Below are 21,781 nucleotides of genomic sequence, written 5' to 3'. Positions count from 1 at the left end.
TTAAACATCCAATCAATATGCCTTTTTTAATGACCAAAAATACTGACTAGAGGGCTACACCAAGGCAGTATTATAAGATGTCCCTCACCTACCCAGACCTCTCTCCTGGGGTGACATAGTAAAGGAACTGTTAAAGAGGGCATTTACTATTCAAGGTAGTTATAGTCAAGGGCACCATGTCTAAACACTAATCTTCACGTCAGTGACTGGCTGGCTGCATCAGAGTTTTGTGATGTCGCACGTTCCTAGGTCACACTGCTGTGGACCTTGATATGGCAAGTGTAGGATACAGCCTAGGTCTCTGTATTTTGTAAGTGCTTAAGTTGATTTCTATGTACATTCAAGTTCAAGAACAACTGATCTGAAAGTACCCATGAAAAGGAGAGCCACTGATACAATATTTACTTTCCATTATCTTGTTCAAGGTTATGGATTGGTCAGTAAGAGTCTAGTCTCTGGAAACAGATGTCAGTTAAGTTCCATCTGTTTCACTGACTAGTCGGGTACCGGGCACAGATTTCTTAAGCTCTGTATCGCCTTTCTTATGGTGTTATTATAAGGATTAGATATAATGCACACAAAGCAGCTCGCAATGCCTTGCACTGAGTAAGTGCTCAATGAGTGTTAGAACACACACACACACACACACCCATGTTTATTATGTATAAATGATCATTTCATTTCAAATGAAATAATTTTCCACAATTACCTTTGTAGGAAAGAAGTGGGTCTGTCTTTGGCTATAGAGGGCCTTTTCAATGTTGAGAATTATAATCCACTAATAGTGAGCATGTAGTTTCATAGTGCTTCTTCACTGGCCAACTTATATGCATATTATGTTTATGTATTATAAATACATATATTTATTTGTATTGACACATCTTATACTCCTATATTCCTATCCTTCACATCCTGTAAAAACTGACCCACCACAATCTAAATTAGTTAATCTCGAAATGCAGAACAAGATTGTTAAAAGAACTGCCATCAAAGATAATGAGTTCTAATCCAGCATTGCAACTAACAAGTTTATAAAATGGGCCAGGTCACAGCCACTCTCAAGTCTTTATTTTCTTGTGTATTAAGATGCAAGGAGACAAATGAGGTGGTTTCTCAGGGCCTTTACAGCGCGAAGGTTCTGAGTTTCTGAGAGGCTTAGTTTTACCCAAATATTATAACCCAATATCCTTGATATCATTTTTTTTTCTTTTTTTTTTCCATTTATTTCTTGGTGACATCATTTAGCCTTTAATCCAAAAGAATGGCTGATGTATTTAGGACCCTAAACATGAACTTGGCTCTAGATATTCCTACAGCAACTGAGAGGTATAGCCAACTCTTGGTTATCCAACAAAGTGTTTAAACAGCTTATCAGCAAGCTGGGTCAGGATTGTGTCCCTGTAATCCTCACAGAGAAAGAACTCCGTGGAGTCCTGGGTGCAGCTCATTTGGCAGTTGATTGTGCTCAGATAATGAGGTCCCTTTCCAGGCAGGCATCTCTTCCACTGGAGGTCTGAGATCAAAATTTAGCAGCTAGTTTCTCTATAACAGGGAAGAGAGAGTACCTATCATGAGCAAGTGTGCAATGTAATCCAGAGCTCCCTCTTTTTAAGATTCTTAATCAGCCAGGACACTGAGGGTACCGAGAAACAGTAGTCACTTTGATAACTCACAATGTGTGGAAATAAAAACTATTGAAAAATCGGAACACGACCATGTTGAAAAGTTGGTTCATTCGCCATCTACTGATTTGTTAAACTTCAATCAGATTAACTGTAAAGCTTTCCAGAGCTTTCTACCACTGCATGAGATTACTAATGCAATAAATAGGCATCTCGTTACTTACTGAGCTAATTTTTCTCACATTCCTGAATGAAAATATATTACTTTATATATTAACATTATAGAATATCCAGTTCTTAAGCCTTTGGAAATGGTAATAGAACCATTTGAACTCTCCTTTTCATTTTGATTTCTACATGTACTTTCTAAAACTTTGGCAAGGGAAAGAAATATTTTCAAGATGGGTATGTCCATCCTTCCTTCTGCCCTTTAATTCGGTGAAGGCTCATGTCCAGACTAGGTGCTTCTGTGGGGTAGGTAATATTTTTCAGGGCTTCTCTCTTTTTGGACCACTTCTCTTTGGTCTAAATATTTCCTGGATACCTAGTTTACCCCATGCCTTCCTCACCATCCCTCACCTCCTTCATGACATACATCTTTTATCTGATGTCTGTTGGAAAGTCTTGTTAACTTAATCCATTCTAATGACTTCCTCAGATTTCAATAGGTACAACAGAACTCTTAAAGCAAGAGGATGAAATCTGAAATTACAAAAATTTGTTTTAGAAAGTATGGAAAGCTCTTATGGAAAATATGCAACTTCAGGTTTTTTAATGGAGGAGGGGATTCCACTTTAAAATCAGAAGTTTCCCTAGGTCTCCTCAAATCACATAAGGGCCACATTTTCATCCTATGTGAAAAGCTAGTGCTGCAAGTTTTCAGTGACTTCTCAAACTGGGCTAATTTTTATAAAGGACAATTCCCGAATGTGTGTGTATAATATATCTGTAATAGGAAGACAGCTTAACTGTTTTACAAATAAACTATCATATTTCAAAACATATTTCAAATATTTAGCTTGAAATAAGGCTTAGTTTCTCACTTAAGAGTGAGAAAGAGACAAAGTCAAAAGTAGGAACAAATGATAAACTGTCAGGGCTAGGGAACCCTACTGATGGGTGTTTGTTCATCAGCATGTGTATCCTAACAGAGCAGAGAGCTTGACCTTTTCTTAGTTCATGGAACAGGAACTCCATAGAAAGGTTGTCTGCTTTTTTGTTCTTACTTTAAAAGGGAAAGAAAGGAGAGAAAACTGTCTTATTCTTATTAAGAAGTTATACTGATGAACTGAAAGCACTTCCGAGAAAAATTATAGATTAAGAAGACAAACATATGCCCTCAAAAATATCAATAAAGTAGACAATGCCAGTGGAAAAGGAGAGACACCCAGAACAGTCTTCTAGATGCAGATTTTCTGAAAACAGTTTAAACAACAAAGTTAACAAGTGTTTGAAATGATACATTCTACAAAGATGCTTATATTTCTTCAAGTCTCTGAGTTACCTCTTGGTTTCTATTATACTGCTTAATCATGTAATGTATATTATCTTTAGCAGAGCATTTTTAGTAGTGGAAATGTTGAAGCGTGACACTCTGACCAGATCCCATGTGAATTCTGTGCCCTGGTGGGGAAGACAGTGAAACATACATTCAGACCAAGAGGCCTGTTAACTCTGCTGAGCCCCTAAAAATCAGAGTCACTATCTGAGCCAGAGATAGAGCATTGAGACAAAAAAAAATTCTGGATTCAAAGTACGTTGGAGTCTGCCTTTTATCAATTGCTAAGTGTGTGGTGGAGAGCAGATGGCACTAGTGGTAAAGAACCTGCCTGCCAGTGCCCATGCAGGAGATATAAGAAATGCGGTTTGGTCCCTGGGTCGGGAAGATCCCCTGGAGAAGGAAATGGTAACCCTTTCCAGTATTCTTGCCTGGAAAATCTCTGGACAGAGGAGCCTGGGAGGCTGCAGTCCTTGGGATCGCACAGTCGGACATGACTGAAGTGACTTAGTATGCAACCATGCACGCATGGTGGAGAGCAGGGCTGAGGGTGAGTGAGGTAGTCTTGCCAGTTCTGCAGGGTGGAGTATGAAACCCCAGCCATAGTTCTCTCAGCCATCCACTGTGGTGAGAGCCTGATGGCTCCATGTATTAATCCCACAGCCCTCCTGGGGCAACTCTGAACTGTAGGCAGAGTGCCTACCTGGGGATAATGAGCATCTAAAGGTCTGACCTAGAGTTTCCAGCCTTATTAAATGAAAGCAAATAGGACAAAAGCCAAAAAGAAGTCTGGAGACTAATCATCTGGCCTAGAAAACAGGTGAACCATTGTTACTAAAACATAGAACTTGTTAGTTTTAATATTAAAAAAGAAATTAGGGAAGGGCATAAACAAGCAAATCATCCAGTTTTCCTTTTAAAGGGGAATTCCATACATTAACAGTTCACCTTGGGGCAAATTACAAAGAAATTTCAACCACACTGAAAGAGAATTTATACTGTACAAAGTTGTCAAACTTTCCTCTTGTGCATGTTCTTCAGAAGAACTTAGTAAAGTACAACTAAATAAATGCTTAATAAACATCTGTTGAATGACCAAGTCAATGACTGAGTGAATAGTTAAATGAATAAATTAATCAATGAATGAGCCTACTTTCCTAGGCTTCAGCCACAGATAAAAATTCACTCTGCTCAACAGCTATTTATAACCCTCTGCTCTCTAGTTAGTCCAGACTTGGCAAAAGAGTGGTTATATAAGTTGCCCCCAGGGCTCTCCACAGTCGTTTCTTAAGTCCTTAGTATCTGCCTGGCTCTCAGACAGATGACTGAAGGCCACCAATGACATTGTTTAATTCAAAGCTTTTTTTTTTTCCTCAGTCCGCGGCCACCTTGCCGAAGCAAATGATAGAATGGAACACAATTTCTTAAATCTTCAAATATGTATGATGGTTGTAATTATGAATCTCAAGATATAACTTGTGTGCTTGAAAATTATTTTTTGGTAACTCAATGTAATATTCATTTGAGTCTCCCTTCTGCTTCGGTTGTGAAAATGTAATCTAAACCAATTTTGGGGTGGCCTTTTCTGCCGCTTCAGTGCCACTCTTAAGTGTTCTGGCAGTATTTAAGCCTGTCTTGAACCCTGTCTGTCACATCACACACATTTCTTTGAGCTTTACCCGGGAAATAAGTAAAAAAAGGCCTTTGCACTTTGATCCTATAAACTAGAGGTTGTGTCATCTGCCCTGGGGTCAGCTGAGTGGAAAGGACTGTCTCCTCTACTCAGGGTTCTATGATGTCTGATTATAATTTTCTATTGTTTTATTTCTCCCTAATCCCTTGTAGCTTAGTCGGTAAAGAATCTGCCTGCAGTGCAGGAGACTCGGGTTCGATTCCTGAGTCAGGAAGATCCCCTGGGGAAGGAAATGGCAATCCACTCCAGTATTCTTGCCTGGAGAATCCCATGGACAGCGGAGCCTGGCAGGCTATCGTCCATGGGGTCGCAGGAGTTGGACACAACTTGGCAACTAAACCATTAATCCCAACCTAGAGATACTTTTGAAGCTCTGGGAGAAGCCTCTTGGTGTTTACTTATAGTAAACTTAGTTACCCCAACTGTTGTCTATGCCATTATGTTCAAAAGAGTATTTTTGAGATTCAAAAGCTAAGAATTGATGTGTTTTTTTTGTTTGTTTGTTTCTGTCATATCATATCTGTCTTACAGGTATGTGTGCATGTCTGATTTTATCATTAGTACATTTCTCTAAAATAAAATTCTTTATTTATAAAGGGTTTTATCCATTGCATAACAACAGTGCCCAGCAGAAAAACTGTACTAGTTTTTGTCACAATATTACCAGTGTATGAGTACCTTTTCCCTACATCCTTGTCAATACACCATATTTTAAAATACATCTTCACCATTTTTAAATTAAAAGCAAAATATTTTTTCATCTGCATTGTTTGATTATGAGGGAGGTTGGGCAGTTTTTTCATAGGTTTATTGGCCATTTTAAAAAATTATTATTTGTCCAAGAGTTCACTTGCCCATTTTGCTTAAATCTTTATTGACTTGTAAGAGCTCTTCTGTTGGTTCATTGAAAAAGCAAGAGAGTTCCAGAAAAACATCTACTTCTGCTTTATTGACTATGCCAAAGCCTTTGACTATGTGGATCACAACAAACTATGAAAAATTTTTAAAAAGGTGGAAATAACAGACCATCTTGCCTGCCTCCTGAGAAATCTGTATGCAGGTCAAGAAGCAACACTTAGAACCAGACATGGAACAACGGACTGGTTCCAAATCGGGAAAGGAGTACCTCAAGGTTGTATATCATCACCCTGTTTATTTAACTTAATATGCAGAGTACACCATGCAAAATGCAGGGCTGGATGAAGCATATGCTGGAATCAAGATTGCTGGGAGAAATATCAATAACCTCAGATATGCAGAAGACACCACCATTATGGCAGAAAGCTAAGAGGAACTAAAGAACTTCTTGATTAAAGGGAAAGAGGAGAGAGAAAAAGCTGACTTGAAATTCATTCAAAAACCTAAGATCATGGCATCTTGTCACATCACTTCATGACAAATAGATGGGGAAACAATGGAAACAGTGATAGACTTTATTTTCTTAGACTTCAAAATCACTGCAGATGGTGATTGCAGCCATGAAATTAAAAGACACTTGCTCCTTGGAAGAAAAGCTATGACCAACTTAGACAGCATATTAAAAAGCAGAGACATTACTTTGCCGACAAAGGTCTATCTAGTCAAAGCTTTAGTTTTTCCAGTAGTCAGGTATGGATGTGATAGTTGGACCATAAAGAAAGCTGAGCACTGAAAAACTGATGCTTTTGAACTGTGGTGCTGGAGAAGACTCTTGAGAGCTCCTTGGACTGCCAGGAGATCCAACCAGTCCATCCTAAAGGAGATCAGTCCTGAGTGTTCATTGGAAGGACTGATGCTGAAGCTGAAGCTCCTATACTTTGGCTCTGTACTTTTCACTACGATGTGAAGAACTGACTCACTGGAGAAGACCCTAATGCTGGGAAAGATTGAAGCAGGAGGAGATAGGGGAGACAGAGCCTGAGATGGTTGGATGGCATCACCGACTCAATGGATGTGAGTTTGAGCAAGCTCTGGGAGTTGATGATGGACAGGGAAGCCTAGTGTGCTGCAGTCTATGGGGTCCCAAAGAGTTGGACATGACTGAGCTACTGAACTGAAAAGCTCTTCGTTTGAAGAATATTAACGAATTGACTATTGTATATTGAAAATACTTGTTTCAGTTTATTATCTGACCTTTTTATAAAGTGTGTGAGACCTAGAAACTTACATTTTTTAAAAAACTTTTTATTTTATATTGAAATATAGCCAGTTACGGAGAAGGCAATAGCACCCCACTCCAGTACTCTTGCCTGGAAAATCCCATGGGTGGAGGAGCCTGGTGGACTGCAGTCCATGGGGTCGCTAAGAGTTGGGCGTGACTGAGCGACTTCACTTTCACTTTCCTCCTTTGAAGAAGGAAATGGCAGCCCACTCCAGTGTTCTTGCCTGGAGAATCCCAGGGACGGGGGAGCCTGGTGGGCTGCCGTCTGTGGGGCCGCAGAGAGTCGGACACGACAGAAGTGACTTAGCAGCAGCAGCAGAGCCAGTTAAACATGTGGTAGTCTCAGGCACACAGCAGAGTGACTCGGGCGTACATACACACGTATCCCTTCTCCCCCAGGCTCCTCTCCCATCCAGGCCGCCACATAACATTGAGCAGCGTTCTCTGTGCTGTACAATAGGTCCTTGTTGGTTTTCCAGTTTAAATATAGCAGTGTGTACGTGTCCATCTAAAACTCCCTAAATATCCCTTCCTCCCACAAGTCCTCCCTGGTAACCAGAGGTTTGTTCTCTTCAGTCTAAAAACTTCCAATTTTTAGGTCTGATATTGTGGGGGTGTCTTTTTTTGATAATTTTACTTAAGAATTACTTTTACATTGCAAGATGATGAACACTGACCTATGCTTTATTTTAGTTGTTTCATGGTTTTATTTTTATATTTAAATTGTTAATCACTCTGCTATATGTAGCATAGACTGTGAGACTGGAATCCCCATTCTTTTGTATCATTTAATTATTATCTGTTCCAGCATCGTTATTTAACAATCCTTTCTTCCTTTAGTCTGAATTTCACATTTATCATGTAACATACGTTTTATGCGGTGGATCTGCTTTAGATTCTGTTTCATTCTCCTCTTACTACATCAATAAGATGCTACTTTAAGCATTGTAGATTCTTTTTAAGTGCTAATACCAGGTAGGAATTCCTTTTCATTATCCCCCTTCATTATTCCTTTTAAATTTTTTCCAAGGTTTCTGGACCAGTGCAATTACTCTGCCAGGTGAAATTTAGCAATCCTATTCTAAAAGTGTTATCTTTTAGGTCTTCATTATTTCTCCTCCTCCGATCTTGAATCTCCATTTCATCCATCCTGTATCCTAGTGCAGCTAACCTGCTTGTGGTTCAGCTACACATGCAGTAAAATGATAACGTTGGTGGCCATAAATTTGCCATACCTTCTTTAAATTTCAAGTTCTTAGAGGCTGTACTATAACACTCATTTTGCATTTCGCTCCAGAGAAAAGAACATGGGAACTGTCCCCTTATGAGATATCATGTCATTTCAGAGTGTGGAAGGAGAGCACCATGAAAAAGCTGTAGAACTGCTTAAGGCTGCTAAGGACAGCGTCAAGCTGGTGGTGCGATACACCCCGAAAGTCCTAGAAGAAATGGAGGCTCGCTTTGAAAAGCTACGGACAGCCCGGCGTCGGCAGCAGCAGCAGTTGCTAATTCAGCAGCAGCAGCAGCAGCAGCAACAAACACAGCAAAACCACATGTCATAGGTGAGAGGTGCCCTCCACGCAAGGAAAGCCCCGTGCACACAGAGTCTGGTTTTCTTAAAAAGTATAGTTCCTTAGACAGCTGGGACGTAACCATTAGACTTAATAATCCAAACAAAATCAATCAAACAAAACACAGTGACCTCAGAAAATGTTAACGAGACAGTTGCTTATTTTATGTTGCATTTAGCCAAATTCCCTGGAAATGTAAGCGATTTTGAAAAAATTGTATACTTGAGGAGGGCCAGGTACAGACTATATGATGCCTTTGTACAGATCGGCACACGGTTTCATGACAAGAGTGTGGGCTCCACTCCAGCCCCGCTTACCTCCCTGGCCAGCTGCCTTAGCACAGTGTACTAAGTGTACTAAGTGTACTAAGTGCCTTAGTGTACGAACTAAACAACCATCTAGTGCTAACCCTGGGAAGACCCCCCTTACAATACTGAAACTGTTTACTAGAAAGCTGCTCTATTGAAGAGGACGACATAGAGACCTGCCAGTGTTTATGCTCTGAGATTTTGGAGTTCTCTTTGGGTCTTCACTTAAAATGTGTCTCAGGTGTACATGTCTTTCTAAATTCCACTTGGTGACAAGGTAAGTCAGGTTTTGCTTCATGTTTTTAGAAAAATTAAAAAGAGAGAGAGAGAAACTTCAGGAAAAACTGTTACGAGTAAGAATCACCATCTCTGAAGTGCCTGCTGTGTGCTAGGCCCTTCTCAACGTGTTATCCCTAATCCTCAAAAACCCTTCACAGCAAGTACCATGAAAACACCATTTTTTAGATGAATCATATGAAGCTGCAATAGTTTCAGTGGATTCCCCACAGCCATGCTTACAAGTATCAAAGAATTATTTCTCCTTCTTACTGTGCCAAGTAATTCATCTGCCAACATTAGGAATTCTGGAGTTACATACATTTTCCTTTCTATCCTTTGAAAGAGTTTGAATCTTTGATACCTCTGTACTATAATATATGCAAATGTGTATTTAAAATGAGGTTCAAATATTCTTGGGAAGATGACAGTGGGTAATAGTGGTTTTAACTCATTCAATATCAGATTACTGTTTGCACAACAAGAAACACTGGATATGAGAAGAGATTTTCAATTTTTCGTGACAACTCATGAAAAGAAGCTACGTGAGGAAGTTAAATAGAGTATGGGACTTGTTCGCAGAGGGTCCTGGGAATTCAACTATCTTTCTTTTATAACCTATTTTATTACAAATACCACAGTTTGGTGTCTTTGTCTGAAATTACATTCCATTCCAAAAACTACATTTATTTAACAGTAAATATCTATTTGTTACTGGGAAGGGCCAGGCACTATTTAATGGGCTTTGGAAACAGCATGAATAAAGCACAGTCTTTGCTATCCAGGTGCTTACATTATGGTTGGAGGGCATAGTTAATTAACAAGTAGGTAAAAAATACCCTATTGAGACCAGTACTTGGTAGAATCAAAATAGTGTGTTTTAATAGAGACTGTCCAGGTGATGACTTTCTGGGAGGTGATCAGGCCAGACCTCTCCAAGGAGGTGACACTGAAGCTGAGGTTGAATGACAAGGAGAAGCCAGGAAACAGGCATCGGAAGCGAAGGAAATAGGCCGGCGCATTAGCTCTGGGACAGATATGAGGCTAGTTGATGTTTGAGGAATAGAAAGAAAGCAGAGATAGTGAGGTGATAAAGAGTGAGGAGGACAGGTGAGGCGGACGAGGCCAGGTTACAGAGAGCTTTTCAAACCACTGAGGGAAGCTGGATTTTATTGCAGTGGAAAAAGGTTTTTAAGCAAAAGAGTAACATGATTTATATGTTAAAAGAGATCACTCTAGGTGCTACGGGGAGAATCGATTATTGCAGGATAAGAGTGAAAATAGAGACCAGTTAGGATACTATTATATAATAGGCAAGAGATATGGTCGTTTGGACTGGGATGATGGAATGATTTGGAAGCATACAGACAAGTCATTTTGTCCATCTCCTCCTCTTCTCTACTCCATTTCAAACACAAAGGTACTGACCATTTGTACTTCCAGAATCCTTCCAAATGTCTTTTTGCTAATAATAACAACTCACTATTCTTCAGCCAAACATTGGCATTCTTTTCATGAACTCATTTTTTCTTCCATTCTCAATAATACAGACTTGTACCAATTCCCCTAATTGTTTTACCACACTGGCCCTTAGTAAAATTGTTTAAAAGTGTTTTGAAAGAAGCATGTGACATTCAGACCTCTAAGATCTTACTAAAAGCTTCCTCCTGTGCTCATTCAGTCATCCTTGGAAGTATCCAACTTGGCCACAAATACTGATGGACCATTCTCTGTTCCATCAGTGTTCATGAAATCACTTGAGGATTTCCTACTGTCTCATTATCAAAGACTAGCAGTTTTAATAAAAAAACATTTAAAACCATGTTTTTTGTTACACAGGATAGGGTAAAGTTCTATTTAAGTGAACATGAAATTTATGTTTGTGCCTGCCAAGATAGCACTTGCAATAGACGATATAAGGGCCCCTTGAGATTAAACTAGTGACCATTTCAAGTACAAGCAAAGTACAACTAAGTCATATCATCCATGGATTTTATGGTGGATTCAGTCAGAGAGACTTACATTAGCTCTTATTCAACGTTTAATTAATTAGATTTTTAGGGATTAAATGGGATTTGTTACACTTGCTAACTCATACTGTGGTCTATGGTTGCTGAAACTGTTTACTTTGAATAGATTGCTAATTTTTTTCTAATTTTGACAAGTCAAGCAAAGACCAGGTAAAGCAAAATTACTTGTCAGATACTATCTTATTTTTATCACATGAAATATAATTTATATTCTATAAATTAGAAATAATATTTTTATATGAGATGGTAGAAGTTATGAAATAACTAGCAATCGTCAGTGGTGCACACAGATGGAAAACAGGTTTAATGCAAGTAGTGTGTGGACAATGCATCGTCTGCCTACTTTTAATTTTAAATTCCCCTGAAGTACATCTCAGTTGTCTTTTCCCTAACTTCCATCTTTGTTTATCAGGAAGAGTAGATTACATTTTCTAAAATGTAGTAAGTATGATCACTTTATAATTATTTTATAGAAACCTATGAATATAGGATTTTTTAAAAAAAATACTGTAACCACTATTTTGAGAAACAATATTACATTTCTTTAAGCATTTATTTTTTTTAATTGAAGTGTGGTTGACTTTGATTATTAGTTTCAAGCAAACAACATAGTGATTTAGCATTTATAATACATTACAAATTGATCATCACAATAAGTCTAGTTACCACCCATCACCATACAGAGTTATTATAGTACTATTGACTATTTTCCCTGTGCTGTACATTATATCCCATGATTTGTTTATTTTATAGCTGGAAGTTTGTACCTGTTAATTCCCTTCACCTATTTTGCCTTCCATCCCATAAGCATCTCATTTTTAAAAGTGTGAGTCTATGTAAATCCATATTTCACTCAGATTCTCAGATTTCCAAGGAATAAAAGTGAGAAGAACAGAGAAATTCTTTTTGAGATGTCAGCATTCTGAGGAAGTCAAGACCAAAAGCTTGTTTAATTTCTCTGAGCTTCTGTTGGCAGATCCAGAGTTCATTTACATTCAAATACAGGCTGCATCTTAGCAAATCCGTTAATACACAGCAGCTGACCATTGCCAGCAGCCTCACTGACTCTCCTCCTGCTCTTCAGGGCCCCACTTCCCTTATTGTATCCACGACATCCTGTTCTGTACCTTCCTCTGCCACAGTCACGGGCCTTGTGTCCTGATCCTGGGAACCACTGCCAGAACTGCCAGCCCACTTATTGAGAGGTCCCAAAGGATAACTCTGATAAAAACTGAATTTAAGGAACCCAGACTTATCAAGCAGAAAACTTGAACCAGAAAATAATCATAATGCTGGATAAAGTTTGTTAAGGAATCAGGGTACACCAAGAAATTTTCTGAATGTTTCATATATGTAAAATCACTTAACCCTTACAATCATCCTTTGAGTATTAGGTACTATTTTAAATCTCATTTTAAAGAAGGAAACTGAGTCATGTAGGATTTTTTTTAAAGTCTACTGATTTCACAGCTAGGAAGTTATAGGGCCATGATCCAAACTCAGAGATGTGGGCTACAAAGCCTCTTTGTTTTCACAACTGTGCTGCTCCACCTCTGTATTCGGTGACACCTGCCCTTACGTGTCCCATCCCTCATCGTAGACACGTTTGCGTGAGCTTTCCAGGAATTCAGTCTCACACTGCTGCAAGCTGGCATTAACCCCCACCAATTGCCTCTAAAACAGTGCCTTATGCTTCATAGTACTTAAGCATCACAGGTCTGTTAGGTTCCTATTGCTGCACCCCAAATTACTACAAATTTAATGGCTTAAAACAGGGGTCCCCAACCCCTGGGCGGTGGACCAGTATCAGTCCATGGCCTGTTAGGAACCAGGCCACACCGCGGGAGGTGAGCGGTGGGATGAGTAAGGGAAGCTTCATCTGCCGCTCCGTATAGCTCCCCATCACTCACACCATCACCTCAGCCACTCCCCACCCCCACGTGTGGGAACGCTGTCTTCTGTGAAACTGATGTCCAGTGCCAAAAATGTTGGGGTGCACTGGCTTTAAAGAGTGCAAATTAACTTTCTAGCAGTATTATAAGACAGAAGCCCAGCAATCTCACTGGGCTTTCAGAGACTCCAGGAAAGATTCATTGCCTTGCCTTTTCCAGTTTCTAGGGGCTGCCTGCACTCTTCACCTCCTGGTTCCATTCCCCTTCCTCCAGACCAGCCCCATCCTCCCCTTCCTCCAACCAGCCCCATCCTCCCCTTCCTCCAGACCAGCCCCATCCTCCCCTTCCTCCAACCAGCCCCATCCTCCCCTTCCTCCAGACCAGCCCCATCCTCCCCTTCCTCCAGACCAGCCTCATCCTCCCCTTCCTCCAGACCAGCCTCATCCTCCCCTTCCTCCAGACCAGCCCCATCCTCCTCTTCCTCCAGACCAGCGTCATCCTCCCCTTCCTCCAGATCAGCTCCATCCTCCCCTTCCTCCAGACCAGCCCCATCCTCCCGTTCCTCCAACCAGCCCCATCCTCCCCTTCCTCCAGACCAGCCCCATCCTCCCGTTCCTCCAACCAGCCCCATCCTCCCCTTCCTCCAGACCAGCCCCATCCTCCTCATCCTCCAACCAGCCCCATCCTCCCCTTCCTCCAGACCAGCTCCATCCTCCCCTTCCTCCAGACCAGCCCCATCCTTCCGTTCCTCCAGGCCAGCAGTGACAGGAGAGTCCTCACATTGCACCCACTCACCTCTGCTTCCACCGTCACCTCCCCTTCCCTGGCTTTCTTCTCTCACTTTCTTCCACTTCTAAGTACAAGGTATTGGACCCACCTGGGCAGTTCAGGACACTCTCCCTATTTTAACATCAACTGTCTAGCAACCTTACTTCCATCTACAGCTTTAATTTCCCTTTACCATGGAATCTTAACACATTCACAGGTTCTGGGAATTTGAACGTGGACATATTTCAGAGGTCATTATTCTGCCTACTATAATGGCTCATTCAAAAATTGGAAAGCAACTTGGATCAATAAAATTTATACTGTGTGGGAAAGGCTTTTTTGAAAAAAAAAAAAAAAAAGAATCATGAATCCGTTCAATTACAAGTCAGGGGAGTGAGGGAAATAGAGAACATTTTGTGCAGGTGGTTCTTCCCCGTGGGTATTTCAGTGACGCACCCTTTGGAGGCCCAGTGTTCTCTCAGCTGCTGGCATAGCCCATGGGCCCACTTCCCCTCTGGGTAGATGAAGAGACCCAAGCCTCTTACTGAAATTCACCTGCTGAGTCCCATTCCCTTGGGACATGTAACTCTATGATAAGTTAAGTAATTAAAAACTCAATCATTTGGTAGCTCTGTCACTTGGAAGCTAAGGGACTAGGAGGAAGTTATTCAATGTAAGATTCATTAAAATGGCCTCTTATGGAAATTAAATAAGAAAAAATATGCAGAACTTAAAATATGTGGCCATTGATGAGCACTCTAGTAACAGCAGTAGCGTTGGTATAATAGTCACAATATTAATGGCAGATATGTTTATGCAGTATCTTGTTAAGTGATTCCTGAAGGAGTACAGGGGCCTCATGCTTGACTTTCAGTTCCATCCTGTAGGCCCGAGGTGCTTTTAGGCATTTCTCTAGAAGGCTTCGAGCTGGAGAGTGCTGATGCAGAGGAGGCAGATTGCAAACCTACACGCAACACACACTTTCACATCGACCCGACCAATTCCTTAATCTTTTTTATAATACGGTGCTTTACATTCATTGAAATAAAAATATCCACAGCTTTAAAAACAAAGATTGAAACCACTGTTCTCTCTGAAGAAGTGACTCCGTGACAGTGGGAAAGTGCCAGGTCTGGGGGAGTGTCTGGGGGGGCTGCTCCCCCGGGTCTGACCACCTGGGGCATCTGCCTCGACTGCTCTGCCCTGTGTCAGGCTGACCTCACGGGAGAAGAGCCGGGCCTCCTGACTGCTTCACAGAGGGGTATTGGTAGGATCAGCCTATCAGAGAGAGGCTGCACTTGCATGTACCTCAGCAGGAGCGCCACTCAGAGTCATAACATATAAAAGTTATCTCTCCTTTGCCTTCGTGAAGAAAAATAGAGTCATCTGGAATTGAGAGGAAAAAAATGTTTTACTTTTAAGATGTTTCCAAACTGATTTTTAAAAATTTAATCTTAGGGAATAACTATGTCTTTCCCATCCTCATTTGATAATTACTTCCTTTGCAAACATCAGTTTTTTTTCTTTTTGCCTGTGGAAGACTGCATGAATGATAGCGCCTAAAATTATCCTCGCTGTTCTCATATAGCAGGTGCTCCTTTGATATTTTTAGCATTTTGTAGTTGACAAATGAATACTAATCACTGATTTCTCTCCACTCTCCCTCCACCCTTTCAGGTCCTTGAAGCTCCTTGATCAAACACTCGATAGTCACAAATTTGAAACCGTGCTTCAGAATCCCAGCACATAGTAAAGGAAAAGACAACACTGATAATTATACCTGTCAAGAAACTGTGAACACGTGGTGTATAAATTCTTTACCAAGACAGCTCGACACCTTTCTTTCTCTGGGGCTGAACCCCCGCCGCTCACGTGCTCTTCCCACACACCGACCTCCCATTCACTGCAGTGGGAGTCCTCAGTGTGTGAAGGGAGAGGTTTTCCAGTCTGCAGACGGAAACAGTACAAGAAGAGTAAAGTCTGTGACTTTCACATGAATCACCAAGGCCAGGGTTAAGTGAATCTTGGGTCTATAGCTTTTCCAGAGATTAACAAATCCCTTATTAGGCTATAGTTCAAACTGCATCAGTTCAAGGTTGTCGCTACTTAAAAGAAATCTACACATTGCCCCTCACCTAGACCTGTTCTGCATCCGTAATGCTGAGTTGTCCGAATGAGAATTCCAGTTGATTGCAAATTCAACCTCTGTTCCCCTCCTGAAAATGGCAAGTTATTATATTTATACTCTATTCAGGTTCTAGAATCAATTGGCTTTTTATTTTCCATTTCCATAAATTTTATTATGCATTAATAGTGAGGCAATTTCAGCTCAACTTTCAGTTTGTTAGAAGCAAGGATAGAGAACTCTAGTACTGGTTTGTTTTTTTTTTTATTTAAGTTTTGTATCTATTCTTATTAGTTCTAACAGAATATAATGTTTATTTATTCCACAAAGTAAATATTATCAGAGTATATTTGCTACAAAGTTAGGTCTTTTCTTACCAAGTGTTATGAATCTGGCAAGAGAATACAAACAAGGATGAACTGATCATCATATAATATTTATATATAACCCTTCTCTAAATATTTTTTGTTAACTTTATATTTTTGACTGATAAACTGAAGAAATCTCAACTCTTTTTACCTACACTGATGTTCTATCATAGAAGTCTATTTGATATTTTAAAGCCTAGGGCTTTACAAAACTGCATTATAGATGTGCATATATACAGAAATACATCATACAAAATCTCGATCAGTTTTCTCAAATATAAAATGGATATTTTTGGCAATATAAGATCAAAAGGATAATACATTTTCAAATTAGGCATATAGAAACCAGTGACATTAATATTGTGAGTGAAAAGTTACTGCTGCTTCCCGGGTGAAAATCCACCTACTTCACTACACATGTTTATGTAGGTAAATGGACAGTGAGACATCTCCTTTCAGAAAGTATCATATACAGAAAATTATCTATTAGAGGCACCTATGCTGATCATAACTTTTAACTTGTGAATCTAGGCACAAAAGTTTGATTATACTTTATGGCATTAGCAGGAAGCAATAATTATTTGGACACTTAAATACCTTAGCCACACACATGTACCTGAAGAAGGAATAAATGTCCAGTTGAAACATTCTAGAGATCATTAAAACTGAGAGAAATATTTGAATATTCCCTTTTCTCAAATGCAGCCATTGACTCCCCAAGAGACAATTAATTTCACATTTCAGATAGTCCCCCAAATTAGAAATTTAAGAAGCTCAGTTTAGGAACTGCTTTCTTGAAAATAAAACCAATTGGAACCACCACACATTTCATTTTGCCCTTTCAGGTGGTCATTACAGTCAGTACCAAATTCTCCTATTCTTCATAGTCCATCACTCAGCAGAGGACAGACAGTAAGGAAACCAGGAGGTGAGCCTGTCTCAGCAGTGTCCTGCCATGGTGACAGATTCCCGTTCCTGCACACATATCATTTTTTACTAGAGAGAATGGAGGTGGGGGGGAGGGGGGCAAGGGTGAGGACCCTGAATGTTATGTAAAATAGGTTTACAAAAGAGATAAGCATGACTAAAGGGAATGAATGGAGAATATGTGAGTAGTATTCAGTTTGAAAGAGGTAGTTCTCATTTTTATAAGAAAAATTTAATAAAACATATATTTTAGTTATCATTTAACAGAAAAATATTAAAGTTATTCAGGCTATGCCACATACTCTCATAAAGGGAAATCATTGCACCCTTCTAATGAGGAAATGGTCATTTCAACACATTTCAGTACCTTGTATAAATTTGGAGCTTAAGGTATATTTTCATTTAGCTGTAAGTGGTTGGTTAATATTAAATTATCATGTGTTTTCACGTCAGCATAAATATTGTCATGGTGTTACAGAAGCAACTGTCAAATGAGCAGATAGCTTACATTGGTGTTTTTAGAAGTCTTTGTATTTTATACTTCATTTGCATAATATTAAGTGCTAATAAATGTATGCCAAGTCGTCTAAGTGAAGGGGCAGTCCATCACACCTAAGGCATCTAAGGGCAGATTACATGTCACATTGGTCCTGCTTACAAATGACCAGCCAAATGGCCAGTTTTCTTCAGTAAAATCTAGTTGTTGAAATGCAAGCCTTTCTGTGAAGATTATATCAGAAGTAGCCATCCCTAAGACAGACAGGTCCCTTGTGGTTCCCTAAAGGTTCATTGAAGTCAGAGGGAAAAGGAAAAAAATTACTACAACTTGTATTAATGCCTTTTATTATTACTGATCACATTAGAGCCACTGAGATGTCCAAAATCATATCAAAATAAAGACATAGGTTGCTCCTATATGAAGCTCAAACTTTATTATCATAAACAAGTGAGATATTAAAAGGGTGAAAATTTGTTGTAACTATTCATCAGTGATCCTAATGAAATTTAGTTCTTTCCCTTGGCCTGGTTGGTAGCCAGCTTTTTCTAAACTCTTTCCTGCTATGATTTTTTGAAGGCAAAATACACAGAGCATAGTTCAGTAAAAGAATCCTCAAACCTTTTCATTGAGGCATTTGCATTTTGATTCTGTTGCTGTTTGAAGTAGAACATCCACAGGGAGATAATGGGCTTAAATTACAATTGACTTTGGAAAGAATAACAGATTTTGTGCTTCCTCAATCATGTAATCAATAGGGAATTCTCTACTTATGTGAACTACAACTATCTTTTAAGACAATGCTGAGCTCTAAATGCAAAATCTATCATTCAGGAGCTTTTTAAGAATTCAAGGCTGTCTCTGAAGAACTTCACTAGAGATGGATTACACCAATTTACAAATGCAGTTTTCAACCGTGACAAATCAAAGTGATCTGATCTCAGTTCATTTTACTAAGCTGTGCCCATAGGACTCTGAGATATTGAGCAATTTTGTCTACATTATTTTTAACATCTATAGGTATTTGTGGATGTGTGAATAATGTCTGAATTTCTCATCTTTTGGCTAGTTTGGGTTTGTCATGAACACAGCTTTTTAGTAAGACCAGCTTTCATAGCATCATGAAGTAGAAATCAATGCTCTGAAGATTCAGGGAGACCAGCATAAGGGAAATTCTCCCCAAACATGGGGGTAGTCTTGCCTACCTCATCCCTCTCTAGATTATAAAATCTCTGAGAAAGAGCCTTGTGGACTGCTGTCTCCTAGCATCTGGAAACATGCCCAGCACAATAGAGGCAGTCAGTTAATACTTACTGAATGAATAAACAATTACATAAATGAATGAAATTAAATAAATGAGTTTTACCTTCCAATAATTTGAAAAAATTCACCAATTTATTTTATACTGATGGGCAACTTCTGAATTACATAATTAGAACTAGAATTGACTCTTCATACTTTTTAGATATATGAATTTGAAATCAATTACTTCAAAGGGTTCAAGAGTTTGAGGACACTTAGATAGGCATGTTTGCATATTCAGAGTTTTTACAATGAATAAAACTCAGCCTTTCTTGTTATTTATGAAATCTCCCTGAGTTATGATCCATACATGGAACTCCATTTATAAACTTTGTAAAATATAATATTTTAATTTAAAAAAAATTTAAATTATCAAGCATATTATTAATAATATGTCCTTCAGTGTTCATTAACAACTTTTCTCTAAGGCAATTCATTGTGATTAGAGACACCATCTCTAAATGTTCTGCTTTCAAAAAAATCACTTTTCCTTTCTCATTTGATTCTTAGAATATATCTGAGCTAAAAATTAATCACATAGCAATTAAGACTTTTCAATGTGTTTATTCATTTATTGTGTACCTACTATATGCTAGGTTTGGGATGTAAAATGGCAAACAAGACAGATATAGCCACCCCTTGGAGTTTGCTGTGAGGAACTCAACACTTGCTCTAGCAATTAACTAGAGTTTACTGTCTCATGGGACCTTCTTCACAGCTGATAGGAGAAATGAAATCCCTTATGCCATGGAAATCATAAAAGGCTCTCTGCACATATTTATGTAAGCTTGCTTTTCTAAAAAACCACACAAATATGCTGCTCAAGGAATCCAAAACCATAGTTATAGACGCCAGTAAGGTAGGTAATAATTTACTCATAACTAACACATAGCTCTTACTAAGTTCTGTGCTCAGGACATTCATAGACTATATCACTGGATCCCTTCAACAACTCTTTTTAGTAGGTTCCATTTTATCGACGAGAAAACTGAAGCACAGGTATGTGACTTGTCCAAGGTCACAGAGCAGATGGAACTGGGATTTGAACCCACACAGTGTAACACAAGAGCTCATATGTCTTCACATTTTCTGTGGCTTGGGGGATACCATTACATTAAAATAAATGTGTCACTGTATATAAAAAAGTACTTTGAAATTGTAAAGTAGTACACAAAGAGATATTAGTAAAGTGTGATTGGCAAACCACATCAGTGGCAGAGAGTGGGAACTCAATCTTATGTTGCAGCTTACTCGTGAAGAATACATCAAGCCAGGGAAATGGATAAACATACAGATTCAGACAATTTCTGACATGCGATAAATATTGCAATGACTTTTCCGAATTATTTATTGTTAGCCACTGTGTCTATCTGGTGCTACAAAAAACCCTGAAAGAAACAAAATCCCTTGCTATAAGGGCTTATAATAAATACACAGTGTGGAGATGAGTCAAGGATATTTCACATTTATGGGAAAGATTGGGCGATAGTAATACTATTTTCTCACCATTGCATGTGACTGTGTCTTTCTAATTGTTTTCATTATTTTTCTGAAAGAGCTGCAAAATTGTGCAGTGGTTCAACCTGACCAAAGTGGTATTATGCTGCTGGGAAGTAAAAGTACTAGATACCAGATTGGAAGTACTGTCTTCATTATCAAATTTAAGTTCTTTTAAAGCATGACTATAGAGGGACTTTTAAATGCTCCAGACACCTGATTATTTGGATGTTAAGTTTTTCATGTTTCTCCTTTCCAGACCACACTGTGAGATCATGCTACTGAGGGGTTAGGTTCTAAAACCAATATGAAAGGCAAAAATTGAGATTGGGCTAACATTATCACCACAATCACGTAGATCAGTGTTCCTACTTCTAGAGGTGAGCAAGAACTGACGCCTTTGGGAACAGTAAACTCACAGCTCCCATCTCATTCAACAACAAAGAGGAATCATATTCATTATTTAAATTTGTTCTCTCTCTGGCCTCTCCCAGTTAAATAAGCATGTGATGCAACTTAAATGCTGGTTCATATTTGTGGAAGCAAGAAGTCTTCTCATGAAAACTTTTTTATTATCTCCTCATTCTTCCCTACTACCAACTAATTACTCCTTTAAATAATTAAAATTTTGGACAGTTTAACATCACATGTAATATAGCACTAAGGAAACTCATCAGCCTTTTGTCCAAAGCCACACTTTATTTCTGCTTCTCTCGACACCTTCGTTTTTACTGGAGATACTGCTGTTCTCTGTACAGATTTACTGATCTTTCTTATTTGTCATTCACATCAGTTCTTAGATTCTTTAGATTTTTAATTTGAAAAAATCTCCAACTGTCTTCTCTCACACATTTTTTTATATTCCTACCTGTGAATAGAAACAGTACTTCTTACTCTGACTTTTGTGAGCTTTAAACTGTTTTCCCAATTATCATGCACACCCATATATATTTCTCTATATCTTGATGCTTGCTAACTCCCCCTGCATTTATTCCTTTGCTCAAAATCCTCCAAGGGGCCCCTCAAAAAGAAAAAAGTAAGATTTCTACTCAAGGCTCGTTAAACCAAAATACTAACATGATCATGGAAAAGAACTTTATAGTGTCCTTCCCTCACAAAGGCAAAACATAGAACATGAAATGGGATGGTATGGAAATCTGGTACATGATCTATGAAATACTGTCATGGGGTTCTATGACACTGAAAAATATTGCAAGTTTTTCTTCAAGATGAAATTAAATGCAATGAGAGACTACCAGTGTTCTGCG

The 21,781-nt window shown here is 39.0% G+C and overlaps 1 protein-coding gene across 3 annotated transcripts in view; it reads left to right on the top strand.

Moving 5' to 3' along the window:
- The window catches only part of LIN7A (lin-7 homolog A, crumbs cell polarity complex component), a 158,719-nt gene extending 138,071 nt beyond the window's left edge, over nt 1-20,648 (top strand). For all 3 annotated transcript variants that reach the window (XM_043880393.1, XM_043880399.1, XM_043880408.1), the window contains 2 exons: nt 8,300-8,515; nt 15,476-20,648. In XM_043880393.1, coding sequence (XP_043736328.1) covers nt 8,300-8,515 — 216 coding nt within the window. In that variant the 3' untranslated portion in view covers nt 15,476-20,648. The remainder of the gene's footprint in view (nt 1-8,299; nt 8,516-15,475) is intronic.
- Nucleotides 20,649-21,781: the final 1,133 nt, after the last annotated feature.

The sequence above is a fragment of the Cervus elaphus genome, chromosome 3 (assembly GCF_910594005.1).
Source record: "Cervus elaphus chromosome 3, mCerEla1.1, whole genome shotgun sequence".
NCBI lineage: Eukaryota > Metazoa > Chordata > Mammalia > Artiodactyla > Cervidae > Cervus > Cervus elaphus.
This window is presented reverse-complemented; position numbering and strand designations above follow the sequence as displayed.